Here is a 17,221-nt window from a genome sequence, read left to right on the forward strand (position 1 = left end):
TGGATCAGGACAACAAAGACTGCAAAGAGTGGAGACACAGAGCAGAAAGGAATAGTTCGGATTTCCTTCAGATGTTGAAACGATTAACTATCCCCTCCTTAAACTCTCTTCCCTCCGCTTTCAAAACCTGCCCTGCTTGTTCTCCTCCTACGTGGTGTTTTCTCCTCCTCCTCTTTGCTGACTCCACAGTCATTTCATCAAGTTGTGTAACAAATGGCATGTGGTGAGGTCTGCTAAAAATCATGAAGGTTATTTGGAGAAGTACAGAATAATTAATATATTGATTGCTAAAGGGAGAAGTGCTAAAAGGAAATTTTTAAAAAGTTTCATGTGTCTCGAGGGAGAAAGAAGTTACCACGGGAATGAGAATATTGGGAAAGTCTCTGTAGAGGAGCAGCCCTTTCAGATGGGTCTTAAACATCAGATAGGATGTAGATATGTGTTAATAAAGGGACGGGCACACATGTGACTCAGCAAGAAGAGCAGGAGCAAAGGCACAGAGGCAATAAACATGGAGTGTGAATAAGGAATGGCAAGGAGTGCAAATGGCCACATTTCAAGGCTCAGAATGGAGGGTGGAGGGAAATGATATTAGGAACGTTGTCTGCGGTAGACTGTGGAAGACTCTGGGTACACTCAGCACCATACCATCCCCTTCTCTTCTCATTGCAGGAACTGCCATTGGGCTGGGCGCCTACCACATTCAATTATTTTTGTGCCCCAGTACTTAAAATAGCAAAATATCTAATATTAAAAAAAAAGTTTTTAGTTATTCAAATCTCATCATTAATAAACCAGAGGAGCCTGCATTCGGGTTTCAGTTCTACCATTAACTTCCTACGGGCCTGGGAAACTCATGTGACCCCTCACCCCGCCCTTTCAAATCATAACTTCCTCATCTAAGATACAGAATTTGGTTTGATGAGCCCTCAAGGTTTTAACTCTGTGAAAATGATCTTTCAAAAAGTTATTCATCTACTGTATCCCAAAGTCATAAAAAAGATAGTTTTGTCATTTGACCTCCAAATGACTCACATTTCACTCCAAATTATAAAGCCTTTGTTAAAGAAATAAACACAGTTTTTAAAAATGCTATTTAAGGTCACTCCCCAGTTTTTACTGTGAAAAAATAAAATAGAATGCCGCTTTAAGAAAACTGTTTACCATATTTATTGATTCTAAAATGTATGCATTTTTATATGTTAATGTTCAGAAAACTAAGAAGTCCTTCAAACATGAACAAAATTAAGTCTGTTCATTTCATTTTATAGAAGAAATGCTTACATCAGTGATATATCTTAGAATTAAAGCAATGATGAAATAATTGACCAGAAAACTTATTATTGAATGAATACTCATTGAGCACCAACTTTAGTACCAAGCACTGTGCTAAGTCCTAGGTTAGAGCTTGAAGGGAAATGACATTCCAGTGCAGCAGTGGAGGACTTCTAATCTGGGGTAAGCAAGGGATATTACATATTGGAGCAGAGAAACACATCTCCCTCAGTTACATGAACTCAACAGAGATGTCCTGAAGGAGGTGGGAATCTGAAGGTGATGGGGATCTGCTGAAGGATGCCACGTGGAGAATATCGAACTGGGGAACGACACCATGCTGAAAAGTCTCATCTCTCTGGATTACTAACTGATGGTGGGAAAGCTAAGGGAAAGTGCAGGCATTAGGAAGCTGCTATGCACATCAGATAACTTGTGAAGTAGACATGGGTACTGAAAGGAGAAATAAGATAGGCAGAAAAGGGCCCTGGCCAGAGGCTCAGTGGATAGAGCCTCTCTCCTACCTTTTCTCTCTCTCTCTCTCTCTCTCTCTCTCTCTCTCTCTCTCTCTTTTCCTCAGGCAGCCATGGCTCGACTGGTTCTAGTGCATGGGCCCGGGTACTGAGGATTGCTCTGTGAAGCCTCTGCCTCAGACACTAAAAATATCTCCACTGTGAGCATGGCCCCAAGAGAGCAGAGCATTGGCCCCAGACAGGGGTTGCCAGGTGGATACCAGTTGGGGCGCATGCGGGAGTCTGTCTCTCTATCTCCCCTCCTCTCACTTGGAAAAGAAGAAGAAAAAAAGAAAACAACATAGGCATTCCTGGCTGGTTGGCTCAGTGTTAGAATGTAGACCCGGCATGTAGAAGTCTCAGGTCTGATTCCTGGTCAGGGCACACAGGAGAAGCGACCATCTGATTTTCCTCCCCCCTCTCTCTCCCTTCTCTCTCTTCTCTCTCTTCCTCTCCTGCAGCCATAGATCAACTGATTTGAACACGTTGGCCCAGAGCACTGAGGATGGCTCCATGGAGCCTCTGCCTCAGGACCTAAAAATAGCTCAGTTGCTCATCAACCCCAGTTGCAAGCATTGGCCCCAGATGGGAGTCACCAGGTGGATCCTGGTTGAGGCACATGTGGGAGCCAGTCTCGTTATCTCCCTTCCTCTCACTTAAATTAAGAAAAGAACAGAACTCAAATTTTACCTTCCCCCATTTCCCACTCCTTTTAGTTTCCCACTCTCAGGTATTAATCAAATCATGTCTTTTTCATATATATATTGGGGGGGGGGTAAAAGGAAGGGAGATAGGCAGACTCCTTCATGGCTCCCAACTGGGATCCACCTAGCAACTCCACCTGGGCCAATGCTCAAGTACTGAGCTATTTTTAGCACCTGAGGCTGATGCTGGAACCAACCAGCATTGGAGCTCCATTGAGCCACTGGCTGTCTGATAGGAAGAAGGAGAGAAGGGGGAGAGGGAAGGGGCAAGAAGTACATGGTCTCTTCTCCTGTGTGCCTGATTTGGAATCGAACCCAGGACTTCCACATGCTGGGCTGATGCTCTACCACTGAACTAGCCAGTCAGTGCCTAGTTATTTTCAATGAGCAATTTATGATCATGTAATTTCTTAACCAAATTCTCAAATAGCTGAAAAAAAATTAGTGGAACTTATTAATTTGGAACTCCAAGGCTAGAGTCACAGACATGACCCTGTCAAGTTGAAAAAGATGATTTTAGTACACCAACCTAAAAGATGAGAATCCTCTCTTGACACAATGAACCCAATTTCCACCCCAGGAGCACTAGGGCCACCCTAATCTCTGAGAATGCCCATCTCAGAGTCAAAAAGAGTGAAAGAAATAAAAAGGGATCTCCATGGTTTGAAAGCTTTGTGGTGTCCCCTAAGCTAATCATCAGCAAAGGGGGAGAAAGGCTTTGTGCCTACCAGACAACTATTCTCAAAAAATGTTTTCAGGTGAGTGATGACTCTAAAGTCAAACCCCGTGACTACTTAATACCAAACCACTTTTACCGAGTACCCACTGTGTCCCAGGCTCCTTGTTCCACTTACATTTGGCCCAGTTTCCTCACCAAAAAACTGGAAATAGTAAGACCTAGTTCCCAACATTATTGTGGTTAAAAAACTGCTATGGTAAATTGATAAATGCAGGGAACTGTCACTCTCAGCCTATAAATTCTTCCCTAATCTGCTGCGCCCATCTCGCCACCTCCCTGCTCACATGCTGCAATCTCTAGCCACGCCAGCCTACCAGCTGTCCTCCCGTGTCACCACACCCCAACACCAGAGCTAGGGTAAGCCCCATTTTTCACCTTTTTTTTAGCACCTGATACTTCCCATTCTGAGCACTTATCAAAACAGTGATTAAATAATCATCTCCATGACTATCTTTTAATATCTTTATGCCCCACTAGACCAGCAGATTCCATAAGAGCAAAGACTGATCCATTTCGTTCCCCGCCAAGTTCCTCTGTTTATCAAGTGAATGAATCAATTTCTCAGGCAAGACCTTATACCTCTCAAATCCTCGAGTTTTAAAACTACTATTTTAATAAAATGTAGTGAAACAACAACAAAAAATTGCTGGAGTGCCACTTTGTCCCTCCTGATAGTAACTGTGTTCCTGACAACCAGGCCCCAGTGAGACAGATCCTGGGCTTCCTTTTGTTGCGGCCCGGCCTCAAGGGCTCCCATCGCTTCATACCCGCACCTCACAGTCTCCTCTCTCTGTGGCTCTGTGACTGCGCACCTGTCCTCCTGCTGCTGCTCTTCAGCCCTTCTATCACCGCATCCCCACCATTTCACTTCTTCTCATCGTGATGCATATAATCCACAGGCAATGCAGAGCCACCAACGGGATGTCCTGGGGAGAGGAACCTAAGCTTGGTTCCTACAAGAACTGCAGGAAAAGGAGACAAGAAGGAGCCAAGCGGCTGTGAGAGCAGAACAGTTAAGTAATTAATAGTGCTGTTCCTGGTCCAGGGCGGTGAGTGACAGGAGAGGCATCATCACTATCTGACTTGAAAACTAATGGCATGTGCAGGTCAAAGAGGGAGGAGAGATGGCAGAGGTTTCAAGTCTGGTGACTGGGAGAAAGAGTATAATGAACACAAACTAGAAAGTCCAGTGAGTATATAAAGATGTCTAGCTTAGACTTACAAATAGCGTCTTTTACTACTTATCACAAAGAGGGATGATTGTAGATATGGTCTGTTTTTATTCCTTTGGTGTTGTTTTCTTTTGTACTTTCCAATTTTGCTACATTGTGCATATATTACTTTATTAACAGAAAAAAATTCCTGTTTTTCATGCAAACTTGCTATTGACATATTGATCTTGCATGATAAATGAGACCAGGAGGCATACATCCAGCGGGAAGACAGAACTGCAGGTCTGAAGCTCATGAGAGGCCAAGGGCATGCGCACAGTTTTGGAGTTGTCAGCATAGAGTTTAACCCTTTGAATAGTGAGTTTTTTTCATGCTTGCTGACCCCCAGGAGTGAGGTTTTTTTTTTTTCAAAAAATGAAATTAGTTCCAGTTACAGTTCTATTAACTTAAAATCATGTTTTTTTGATAACCAATTTATGGAAACAAGAAGAACTTATATTTGCCTTTTTTAATGTTGTCTTATACATGTACGATCATACTCTGGATGGTCAGGAGGTACAAAGACGTACATGAATGTTCGTACTACTCAAAGGGTTAAAGCCATGAGAATGCATGAGACCCTCAAGAGAAGGAGAAGAATTAAAGAGGGCCAGAGAATGAACTTCTGTCTCAAGTTATCCAGGATTTAAATTACTCACAGGGCATAACTGGTGCTAGGTACAAGCACAGGAAATAACACACTAGCTAGAAGCTTTGTGCTACCTGTTCAGGTTTAATCTCAGAGTCCGGATGGATGGGTGTAGTATGGCCAGAACCCTCTCTGCAGCACCAGAGCATTTGGGAGTTTCCAATGTCGATACACCTTACTCACAATTACAGTGACTTGCTTTTGTGCTATCATGCCCACTAAACTATGAATTCTTGAAATCAGGAATCAAGTCTTGTTCAATTCTTCATTCTACTTTGTTATCCCCTCACCCAGCACAGTGCTTAACACATACCAGGCATTTAATATACATATCTGCTGAAGAAACCAAGCACACACAGGAGAGCTGCTTCTCCCCGTCCCCTCCTTCCTCCAAATGACCTGGCTCTCCTTGGTCAGTCTGCTCTGTGCTCTCCTGTCTGAACTAACGCTCTGAAGTCTAGATGAGGGGACATATCCCGCATGCCTAATGCTCACATTTCTGTGACAGATGGAGATCTAATGACTGTCCTGCAAGAAGCCCCGCGGTGCTTTCCACACGCGTCCCTCGTCCCGCTGTGAAAGTTCGCCTTTCGCTTAGTGTACATATTATTCACCTGTCAGCTCACAGCATTTTAGTCCACATGGTATTTAGAAAATCTACAATTAGCCAGGCAGTAAACTGCCCAGCAGAGAACAGCCACAATTAGATACGTTTTTTTTGTTTTGTTTTGTTTTGTTTTGTTTTACATGGCAGTTGCCAAATTTAGCTCTTTCTACATTTCTGGATCTATTATGTTGATACTTAAAATCCTTCTAAAACTACTTGGAGAATTACAGTATTTTGAAATAGATACTACAGAGATGGACAGTCAAGTCCAAACCCACAGAAGCACTTTGTAACCTCTGAAACAACACACCACTCTGACCCAGATGAATGTCACAGCCACTGCTTGTGGACTCAGCGTCCCGGGGCTCCTGATTCTGGGTCCCGCCTGCCTCCCTCTTTCACTCTGCCTGTTGGATAGTTAATGTCCTCCAATGCCTCTCTGTCACATGGCTTAGGCTGGGAAAGTTAGTACAGATATGCCCTGCAGGAATATATTTTTCTTGTAAGTTGGGTCTTGTTTTAAATATTTAGAGGTACTGATTATTCAGTAGAGCCTTGCAGTGAAGCTTTTACGTAGTGAAGAAGCGCTCTCTAAATTATCTGTCAACTTAATTCATTTTCCACTATATTGGTGAAATCTAGAACTGAGTTTTCTGCTGTGCCTTGTTCTTCTCGGCCACTTGCTAGCTCTTGTGACCTTGGGCAAGTTCTTTCCCTTTCTGACTCTTAATCTCCTCTAACATAAAATAGATTTAATACCACTTGCTCTGTGTATACCCTTGGTGATGCTGGAAGATCAGGCTGGAAAATGTATGGCAAAGTAGTTTGTAATAATTAAAACAAGAGTACTAGCTAACATTTATTCAGCTTTTATTATGTGTCAGGCACAGTTTTACATGAATTCATTTCATTGTTTTAACAACTCTAAGATGCAGATTTTGCTATTGTCCTGTTTACAGACAAGAATCCAAGACATAGAAGCTAAGTAACTTGCACAAGTTACTTGGAATAAGAAATTAGAATAAGTGACCACATACTACCTGAACGCAGTAGAATATATTAAAACTGATAGAGATGACAAAAGATAGCAGAGTACAAATATGATATCATAATAAAATCAAACAATTGCCATTTTATAGATGTGGCAACTGAGGTCCAGCAAGGTTTCATGGCTTACTCAATGTCAAGTAATATATGTTCGGAATATCTATAATTTAGAATGTATTTAGACTATGTCTAAAGTATCTATTTCATTTTTAAGTTCTGGGGAATAGAGCAAAGCTGTTAGGAACCTGGGTGCTGAACTCAATGACCAACTTTTAAGTGCTAGCACTACCACGTAAACAGCCAATTTACTGGGAAAGTAAAAGTTAAACACATGTGGAAAATTATGAAGAATTAATGCTTAAGAAGTGTTAGCTACTATTACTCTGTCCCAATTTGTGCAACTAGGTCCCACAGCACATCAAGAGCTTTAGAGAAAACTGTACAGTTCTCTTTGAATGTGCTAATAGCATTAGGTTTTGGAGAGGGGTAAGACAAAAAAAAAGTCTCAAATGTGAACTTTCTGTTTACTGTTTTTCTGATAAATCTACAAAAAGAATAAAACCTATAGCCAAGAATCAAATTTTCAGAAACATATTTTCATTCCATTTCCTTCCGCTGTCTGCACAGGCATAGTGAATAATATCCAAAATCATATTAGAAATAGGAAGGAAAAGGCAGAGACAATCCATCTACTTAAGAAACAAGGGCTTTAAAGGGGAAGAGGGCATGACTCCCGTGGGCCACCTGAGCACCAGGCACTCACAGGCCTATGACCGTAAATCACATGGCTTGATTCCAAGCCAGACAGAACTGGGTCAGCTCCAGCTCTTCCACTTCTTTGCTGGGTGGTCTTAGGCAAAGTGACTCAATTTTTCTCATTCTATCAAGAGTGTCAGAACCCACAGCTGGCCCAGCTGCTCCTCTACGGTGGAATTACTGAGACTCAGGGTGATGGCTATCTTCTATGGGGTCTGTGGGATTTATTGAGTTGATTTCAAAGACAAGGTCACAAGCCCTGAAACATACTTTCTGGAGTCTTTCAGGATCATACTGTCCAGTCTAAGTGGCTACGAGAGATGTATCATGGGAATTTGTTGGACAAATAGGGCCACACTTGCATTGAACCGAAGGAATATCAAAAGTGTAACTGAGCAAAAATTCCCTCTATAGCAGGTTGACCTGATATCCCATCAGGACTAGGCAAGTTACCATCCCATCCATACCCCAAACCCTCTCAAAGCGAGGTCACCAGGCTTCACTACCTGTCCTTTCCAGATAAACACCAGAGTTGAGCACAACGGTGAGAAAGAAGCATTTCTATGTTTGAAGAGTCAGGCTGTGGTATGAAGGTACTATAAAGTACCCTAAGCTAACTGGAGTCTGGGTGGGCACCTGAGGTGGGATTTCATGAGTTCACTCCTCAAAGGGCTACCTGTGTAGCCTGAAACATCTGAGCACTGTGCTCCAGATGGCTGTTCCCACAATGGCCGAATTTTGCCTGACCAGCTTGGCTGCTGCCCAAGTTCTAACTCAGCCTACAGGGCCTCTGGGTGGAAGGCTGACAATGACAAGTTACTGCAGAATACCAGAGCTCTGGGACCAAGAAGCTCCCCTACTGAGATGCTGCCCACTACCATATCTGTAGAACTGACTTTACAAAGTTCTTCGGATTTCATATCTACCCAATCTTCTGTGACTATAATCTATAGTGCTCTTAGTCCAGAACCATGACTCAGTAGGCATTTGGAGTTAAACTGCTCATGACAGTATGTTGTAATATGGCTAACTCTGAAAAGTGGTACTGGGTATAATATAGGAATATAATATAGGAATCATAATTTATTAGAATTTAATCAACTTATTTATATGATATCCTTCTTTTTTTATTATTATTAGTGAGAGGCAGGCAGACAGAGAGACAGATTCCCGCATGCGCCCCAACCAGGATCCACCTGGCAAGTCCCCTATGGGGCAATGCTCTGCCCATCTGGGGCGTTGCTCTGTTGCTTGGCAACCGAGTTATTTTAGTGCCTGAGAGGAGACCATGGTGCCATCTTCAGTGCCCGAAGCCAACTTGCTCAAATGAGCCATGGCTGTGGGAAGGAGGGGAGGGAGGGAGAGAGAAGAGAGAGGGGGAGGGTAGAGAAGCAGATGGTTGCTTCTCCTGTATGCCCTGACTGGAATTGAACACGGGACAGCCACACACCTGGCTGACACTCTACCACTGAGCCAACAGGCCAGGGCCTATATCCTTTTTACCTAGCATTTATACATGCTCAAAAAAATGATAGCTACTATAACAACAATCCGTGTAGATCTCCTGGATAGTAGATACTATCTGTCACTTTTAACTAGCATTCATTCATTGCTCATCTATCATTTGTTGGGAGAAAGCCTTTTACCTATTTACAGATAAGGCAACTGAGACCAGGAGGTTAGGGAACTTGCCTAAAATCTCCCTGGGCATATGGGATACAACAGAGATTCAGACAGAGGTAGCTAGACTCTGGAATTTAGGCTCCTCATCACTGTGACCATCTTTCTTCCCTGTTAGGTGAGGACACTGAGGTCCATGGTCTCATTATTACTTACATTTGACACAAAAGTCTAAATTAAGGCTACATTCACTTTCAAACAGAATGCTAATTCTAAACCCAAGTCCTGGAGAAGTCAAACTTATCCAAAAGAGTTTTCCTACACTAAAATGCAACAAAGTACAGACTCAGAGTGGATTGTCTAAAAGGAAAGCCCAGTCAGATAGTGGCGGATGACATCTTCTGGTTTCTGATAATCCCTGTTCCACTAAAGCTACTGAAGATAACTCTAAGGCATGAATCTGTCTACATGCCAAAAGTTTTATCATGAGACTTGGCAGCTGATAATCAAAAAGGTACTTAAGTCCCCAGAATCAGAAATGCCCTTTCCAAATTTTTCCATATTTGTTCCCACTTCAAGCCATGATAAAGTGTTTCCAGTCAAGTGCACCAGCTAAAATGAACCTATTTTCTGAAAGAGAAGCAGCTAGTTTGGGTCCAGCACTTCAAAAGGTTCTTGGTGTCACAGACCATGAAACAATCAGAGGTGAAGTGGGATTGTTGGAAGTGATTCATCACAGAATCCCAGAGAACCTTAAAACTGCTGAGCAGGAAGATTCCTGAGTTGTCTGTCGTCCAACCCCTCTGGTGTAACAGGGATGTACCGAGCTGAAGAGACTCGTCTGAAGCCACTAAGCAGGTTAGTGAGTGGCAGAGCCAGGATCTGTAATGAGGGGTTGTACACCACCAAGTTGCAAACAGCTTTAGTCCAGGTATCATTATTGGAGTGGACACCTTGCATCCTGCCGTTCAACTGTGCTTAACTGTTGGAACAAATTTTGATTTCAAACATTGTAAAGAAATTTCTCATTTTCCAGGTTTCTCAATGAAAACTTTAGGACCAAATCAAGAAATATTATGGTTAATGTCATAAACCCTTAGGCAAAAGTGTCCTTAAAAATATATATGAAAATTTCTTTTGAGAGATGACAGAGAGTCAGAGAGAGAATGTGTGTGGGCACAGGGGAGAGAAATAATACTCTGCCCCCATATGTACACAGAAAGGTGTTTGCTCTCTCAAAGCATTAAGCCTAAAACGTGCTTGACTGAAGGTAGAAAATACGGTGAAGAAAGTTGGAATAAAGTGAGCGACTCAAGACAGGAAATTGGTAAACTCTAGCCTAGGTCTCTCCTGGTTCCTGCTGTGAACCGATCTAGAGGCTTCCCCTTGGTCCGACTGGACACGGAAGGGCGGGCATGACACTCAGGGTCGCGTCACCAGCAGGGCTGCGGGGCCCGGAAAGTGAGCTGGAGGCCGAAGGCTGAAGGCAATTCCCCGCTAAGTCTCCCTGTGCGTCCCGTCCCGGCGAGGCTGGCGCCGGGCACAGGGATCCCAGGAGGTGCGGGAGGTAGGTCAAGTACCAGCCCCGCGCGCCAGAAAACGCGCTGCAAGTTTCACCGAGAGCGAGAAACTTTTCTTTTTTGTTTTCTTTGAAACCAAGTTCCCAACCCACCAGGAAGAGACTTGGCCTCGACCCTTCTGCCCCGGACGGGGAGCCGGCTGCGAGGCGCTCCCGGCCCCGGCCCTCCTTCCCCAGTCTCACCTGCGATGTCCCAGAGCTGCAGGCGCACCACTGTCTCCGGGTCCCAGTGAAGCACCTTGAGCGCGAAGTCCACGCCGATGGTGGCCCGGTAGTGCGAGGAGAAGTTCTGGTGCACGTAGCGCTTAATGATGCTGGTCTTGCCCACGCCCAGGTCGCCGATTACCAGCAGCTTGTACAGGTGCTCCTTGTTGGCCGCCTGCATCCTGGCTGCCCGCCCGCCCGCCGCGCTGTGCCGAGCCTGCCGGGCCGGGAAGCGCAGCCGGGGCCTGGGCGGGAGGGACTCGGCAGCGCGAGCGCAGCGCGGGGAGAGGCGGCGGCGGCGAGGGCTGGGGGCGGGGCTCCTCCCGCCTCCCGGAGGAACGCCCCGACGGGAGCGCCAAGGTTCATCCTCCTCTCCGCGCGCCTGAGGCCTTTGGGAGGAGTGCAGACCCGCGACTCCTAGGACTGGGAAGTTGGGGGTTCACGTGTTAATGGCAGTTGCAGAGGTGATGCATACAGCGCTTCACAGTTTCCAGAGTTTTCCTTGCCTGCGATCCTGGCCATAAAGCTGTGTGGGGTGCTGTGTTGTTTTTTCCTTCATGTGCGCCGAGGCATGGATATATATACATGGAACACACTGACAGCTGTCAGAGGGGAGGGGGTTGGAAGGCTGGATGAAAACACGGATGTAGCCAGAGGTAAAGGGGTTGGGGTAGGTAGATAGAGGAGGGCTAAGAGCGGATAAATGGGGAAAGAGACTTTGGACAATTGGCTCAGGATGCAGGGTGTAGATGATTTATTGAGTTGTACATTTGAAACCTGTAGGGTTTTGTGAACCAATGTCACCCCAATAAATTCTATTTTAAAAAAAGTTACATGAATTGCAAGAGATGCAATAGTCCGTGACAAGCCTGGCTGAAGACTGGACTCTTGAGGCCACATGTTTTGCCCCCATCCCACACTGTAGAGAGAACCTCGAAGAAGATACATAATATAATACAATTTCAAGAGGCAGGACGTGCGTGCATGTGTGTGTAGGTCCTGCATGACCTGGATTTTGAGGCAGTGACCTTGGACAAGTCCTTTGAGCTGCCCCAGCCTCCTTCTGCAGTGGCATCGTAATGGTAATACAGATCTATCAGCAGCCTTGTGTTGTGAACACCTAGCGATTTCACACATATTCAATTGTTTATAGTCCAACAAAGAGGATAATTGGGCTGAAACATTGAGGGCATCCACAGTTTTTAGCCTCCTCCTCTCCTATCTTACAGATTTGAGTTTCACTGAAAAGTTAAACACTTTATCAAATTATTTCTTTCTTTTTATTTTTTATTTTTTCCAAGTGAGAAGAGAGGAGATAGACTCCTGCATGTGCCCCACCAACTTGGATCCACTGGGCAACCCCCATCTGGGGCCATTCTTGCAACTGAGCTATTTTTAGCACCTGATGGGGAGGCTCTGTGGAGCCATCCTTGGTGCCCAAGGCCTATGTGCTCAAACCAATTGAGCCATGACTGCAGGAGGTGAAGAGTGAGAGCAAAAGAAAGAAGGCGGAGGAGGAAGGGTGGAGAAGCAGATGGTCGCTTTTCCTGTCTGCCCTGACCTGGAATCAAACCTGGGACATCCACATGCTGAGCTGATGCTCTACCACTGAGCAAACCAGCCAAGGCCTTGTCAGATTATTTTAAGTCATAATAGCGAGCATTTATCCAGCACTTGCTATGTGCCAGTTTGTTGATTAATCATCCCAGCAGTTTTAAAAATAAAAACCATTATTCTTCACATTTTACAAATAAGGAAATCAAGGTCTAAATGTTTCAAGTAATGTACCCAGAGTCAAACAGGTAGTGAGGAAAATACCAAATTCAAACCTAAGTCTTTTGGTGCCAAAATGTTTGGGCGTTTTTTGTTTTGTTTTTACTCATTTGTTTAACCTATATATATTTGTGCTGGGAAGATACAGAAATAACACAAAGATTCCTCATCTCAAAAACTTTACCTTCTAGTGGGAGAAGCCAGACAAGGCAAACAAAAATAAATGCATTTTTTTTTATACATTAGTTGGCAAAAAAGTAGGGAAGGGGATAAGAAGAGTCAAAATGGGTGACCAGGGAAGGTCTCACTGAGAAGATAACAATTCAGCACAAACCTGAACTTGGTGAGGAAGTAGCAAGTAAATCTAGAGGATGAGCATTCTTTACCAAAATGAGTCATTTTGTGACTGAACGTGCTGGGGAAATGAGCAATGCACACGATATCTCATTTCATCTTTCCATTTTCTTATGATGTGGAGTATTTTGTTCAATCCATAAATGAGGGAAACAAGACTGAGAGTAGCTTCCCCAAGGCTGCACAAGTGTTGGAACTGGGATTTAAACCCTGGCCTGTGTGAAACCGGGAACGGAAGGTTTGGCACGCTCTTGCTTTCTGCCTTTCTCTGACATTCAGCCTCTGCAAGCAGAGGGTTGCTCTAGGTGCCTAACCTGGACAGTCACCTAATCTCTCTGAGCCTCAGTTTCCACATCAACAAAATGAGAGTAATATCGGCCTTATAGAGTTGTTGAGAAGACTAGAGAAAATGTAGGGAAGTGCAGAGCCTATAGTAGGTGCTGAATAAATGGTAGTCAGTAATATCAAATGAAGAACAAGCTTCTGATACCATGTTCTCTGATATAAATACTGTAGACAGGCATTATAATTTTACCAGCTTTCTGTCCTCACAGAGGGTAACTCAAAAGCTCTCAGAGGGTAACTCAAAAGCTTTGTTCATAATGCCACTAAGTGAAGGTGTATAGAATTGCACTGGTTGATGTTTATTGAGTACTGAAATAGGTAATCATCCTTCCTTGGTTACCACCCACACAAGGACATACCAGGCAGATTATATCTAATAAGTGAGCCAAGTTTTTTTTTTTTACCTGCTTAATGTATTGGCCAACACTGGGGCTCTGCATTGCAGGGAGGGGAATTCACAAACCTGAGCTGCTTAATCCACTCGCAGAGCCTAAAAAATTAAAATAAAAAATCCTGGCTGTGTAGATCTGAAAGACAAGTCTGGTCTGGGCAAGACGCTAATGGTGATAGAAACAAGGAGGGCGGTGGGAGTTTGAGGCGTAAGGTGAGCCAGCCCTGGATCTCACACGTGCCCCAGCGTTTCCACAGGCCCCAACCTGTTTCCCCAGTGGGCCCGGGCTGAGTCATCCTCAGCCTCACCTGACTCTTCTTTTGATCAGGAGAGTGTTGGAGCATCAGATGTTTAGATTTATTATGTGGGGAAGGCAGGCAGGCCAAGGTTCAGGTTTCCTGGGACATGAAATTTATAAAATTAGGGGGAAGAGGATTGTTTAAACAAAAGAATACAAAATTAAGAAATAGATTTTGAAGTTTCAGCTCACTGCTTTTCTAGGATCAGAAGATGCCCGCCAGGGACAGGGGCAACCCTGGTGAGCAAGCTCACTGGCTAGGCAGGAAGCCTGTGCAATTTTTTTCCACAGTCATTCATTTAGGTCTCATGACAGTTCTTCACACTGGGAAGAAATTATTCGTGGTTTTTGTTTTTTTTAATCTTTTAGACTTCCATGGCTTGGTCAGCACACCAGGTTAGCCATTCAGTGAAATCCTTGTAAAGGTCACTCAAGGTCTCTGAACCTGCAAGTCCTCTGGGTAAAATGAGGGAGTTGAGTCAAAAGATCTTCAGGGAGTATTTTCGACTGATATCAGAATGAATTCTGGCTCTTTCTAGACATCCTCCGGAAGGCACCTCAGCTGGTTCTAATCACCCCCACCATGGCACTGTCACCCAACATGTGAAGTTTTCTATCCTGAACTCCATCTGCCCCCCTCTAAGGGGTCTGGGAGGAAGGCTGTGCAAGGGCCCTTCCAAAGCAATCATGGCTCTGTTGTCTCCTCAGCTGTTGCATTTTCCCCCAAGAGAAGGGCTCTCCAAGCACATTCTTTTTCCAGAGGGCAAACCTCTCTGTCCTCCCTTGCCTTGCTTTGAACTTCTTTCCTTCTCTCAGAATTAGACTGCAAATAGGAAGCCAGGCAGCTGGGGACAGAATATAAACTAGATTCAGGCTAGAGATGTGTAAATGTTAGCAAACAGGTAGATTGCCTTTCCTCCTTTCTACCTCTACCCCTACAGTATAAGGCTCCATAAGAACCCATCTGTCCCAACCTGTGAATTCATCTGCTTCAGACTCTTCAGAAGGCTGCCTGGCATTGTCCTGAGAAGTTGGCTCTCCCTCCTTCCAGAGAGAATGGCTGGGGTTTTGCTACGTGGCTGTTCCTCCCAGCAGCCACACTGCTGTTACCACAGTGACTCTCAGAGCATCTCTCATGATGTTTTGACAATTGACTGCCTTCAAATTGCTAAATCACAGCACTCCCTCTCCTGAAGAACAGGTATGCAGGTGACTTGAGTCTGTAAAAGTGTGTAAGACCATGAAGTGCTCAGATCTCAAGCGTGGAATGACATTCCAAAAGGTGCAGAGTCAGATTTCTCTAAGTCTTCATTCCTTGCTATCCCATGTGCGTACACATCCATGCACTTATAATTGCAAATTGCTTTGTATACATCGAGTTTGATCCTTCTGTTTCCTTCCCAGGGCTGCTGCATTAGGTGACTCCCTATGGCGTTACCCTATTTGCTTCCGCCAATAAGAGAGCTGTAGGGATCAAGGCCTTAGCTTATGTACCTCTTAATTATTGCTCTGAAGACATACTTAAATGACTATAAGACAGGGTGCCAAAGAGTCTGTTGTAGGAAATAAATGTCATTTTTCTTAGATTAATGCAAAGAATGTATCTTCAAAGAGATGGGCTTTGCTCTGAAAAGGGCCTGTAAGGAGTGGCCATAGAATTTATCATACAAACAGGGACTCCTGAAAGTGAAGGGGGAACTATTAATAATTCCACCAAACCACAGGAACAAGCCAGGGCTGTTCTAAAGAATATTCATTCCTGAAGTGACAGTTGAAGTTCTCAAACAAGATCTACAACTAAGAGTGGCACTTGAAAAATCTCCTAAATCACCGTTTTAAAAACAGTTCTGCCACGTTAAGGCTGCAGCTCATTTCTCTGTTGTCTTCAAAGAGTTTCCATTTTATCTACTAGGCTTGTCTGAAGCCTGTGCAAACTTGCAATGGGAGTTTGATTCAGGACTGTAGCAATTGTCTGGAAGTAGGCAATAATTTTTAGATTATTTGGGGAGAGACCATGGTGGAGTCTGTTTGGGAAGTGCTTGAAATGAACATATTTCAGTTCATGAAAATTTTCATGTTGGGGTTTTTTTCCTCCAGAAATTAAAACTATAATAGCATATTTACTGATTATCATCAGAAATTACTTACAGGTGAGTTTCTGAACCCACTGTTAGTCTGGTCAAAGAAAATCAGATTCTTCCCTAAACCATTTTCTGCAGATTTGTTCAGTCAAACTAGGTGCCATCGCTGCACACTTTAGACTTGCATCAGACAAACGTGGGTGAGTCTGGACTCATTTTCCTCCTTACCCCCTCAAGAGGGATAAGTGCAAATGAACTATAGGATGGTCAAAAGGCAAGTGTCTGAGAAGAACATTGAAGCAAAATGATTTTATATGAACTCAGAGTTTCACCTTCCTTGTATTGGGTGCCTATGATGGGCCAAGCCCTTTTTCCTGGTTAATGTATTTAACACTCACAAATACCCTGTTAGTTGGTACCCCCTTTTATAAGGAGGGAAATAGGGCTCAAAGAATTTACATAATTTGCCCAAAGAGACAGAATGAAAATTGTAACTCCTAATTCCTAAATGCACACTTTCCCTGCACACTTTCCCATGCACGTGCCTCTAGCATGGTAACCCAGGTCCAGGTTTATTTCTGCTACACTACTCCATACTCAGGCTGTAAAAGTGAAGGGCTGATTCTGAATCTATTTTGTGAAGTCCTAAGTACGTAGGGAAACATCCAACAAAGGAGGAAAGGAAGCTATGATGCAAAGCTAAAAGGGTATATATCACACCCACTCAACAACTCAGGCAAAAAGGCAACACAAGAAAAAACAGTGCGCAGTGTGTCTGTGGGAGGGATCTTACCCAACATGCGGAGAGCCTAAACCATACCTCTAATGCTCTCAGAGAAGGCAACAGCTTAATAATACTGAGGTGTTCCTGAGAATGAGCCCCCAGTCTAACAAGTGGGAACACAGGGACTAGTGTAGTCCAGCTCAGAGGATAACTCAAGAAAATCACTGACAGAGCATTGGCCACCAATCAAGAAAGATTTATGTTCAAAGCACTGTGACAGAATTTTCTTTCAGGAGCAGGGTCAGGAGTGGGGTCTCACTCAGATTCATGTATAAGAATGTACAAGATTGAA

The 17,221-nt window shown here is 44.1% G+C and overlaps 2 protein-coding genes across 2 annotated transcripts in view; both read right to left on the reverse strand.

Moving 5' to 3' along the window:
- Positions 1-11,173, reverse strand: part of RAB38 (RAB38, member RAS oncogene family) — a 64,039-nt gene extending 52,866 nt beyond the window's left edge. The window contains exon 1 of the mRNA XM_066360714.1: positions 10,883-11,173. Within this exon, the coding sequence (XP_066216811.1) occupies positions 10,883-11,084 (202 nt within the window). The 5' untranslated portion in view covers positions 11,085-11,173. The remainder of the gene's footprint in view (positions 1-10,882) is intronic.
- The window catches only part of CTSC (cathepsin C), a 469,733-nt gene that overhangs the window by 332,202 nt on the left and 120,310 nt on the right, over positions 1-17,221 (reverse strand). The window lies entirely within an intron of this gene.

The sequence above is a fragment of the Saccopteryx leptura genome, chromosome 1 (genome assembly GCF_036850995.1).
Source record: "Saccopteryx leptura isolate mSacLep1 chromosome 1, mSacLep1_pri_phased_curated, whole genome shotgun sequence".
NCBI classification, from domain to species: Eukaryota; Metazoa; Chordata; class Mammalia; order Chiroptera; family Emballonuridae; genus Saccopteryx; species Saccopteryx leptura.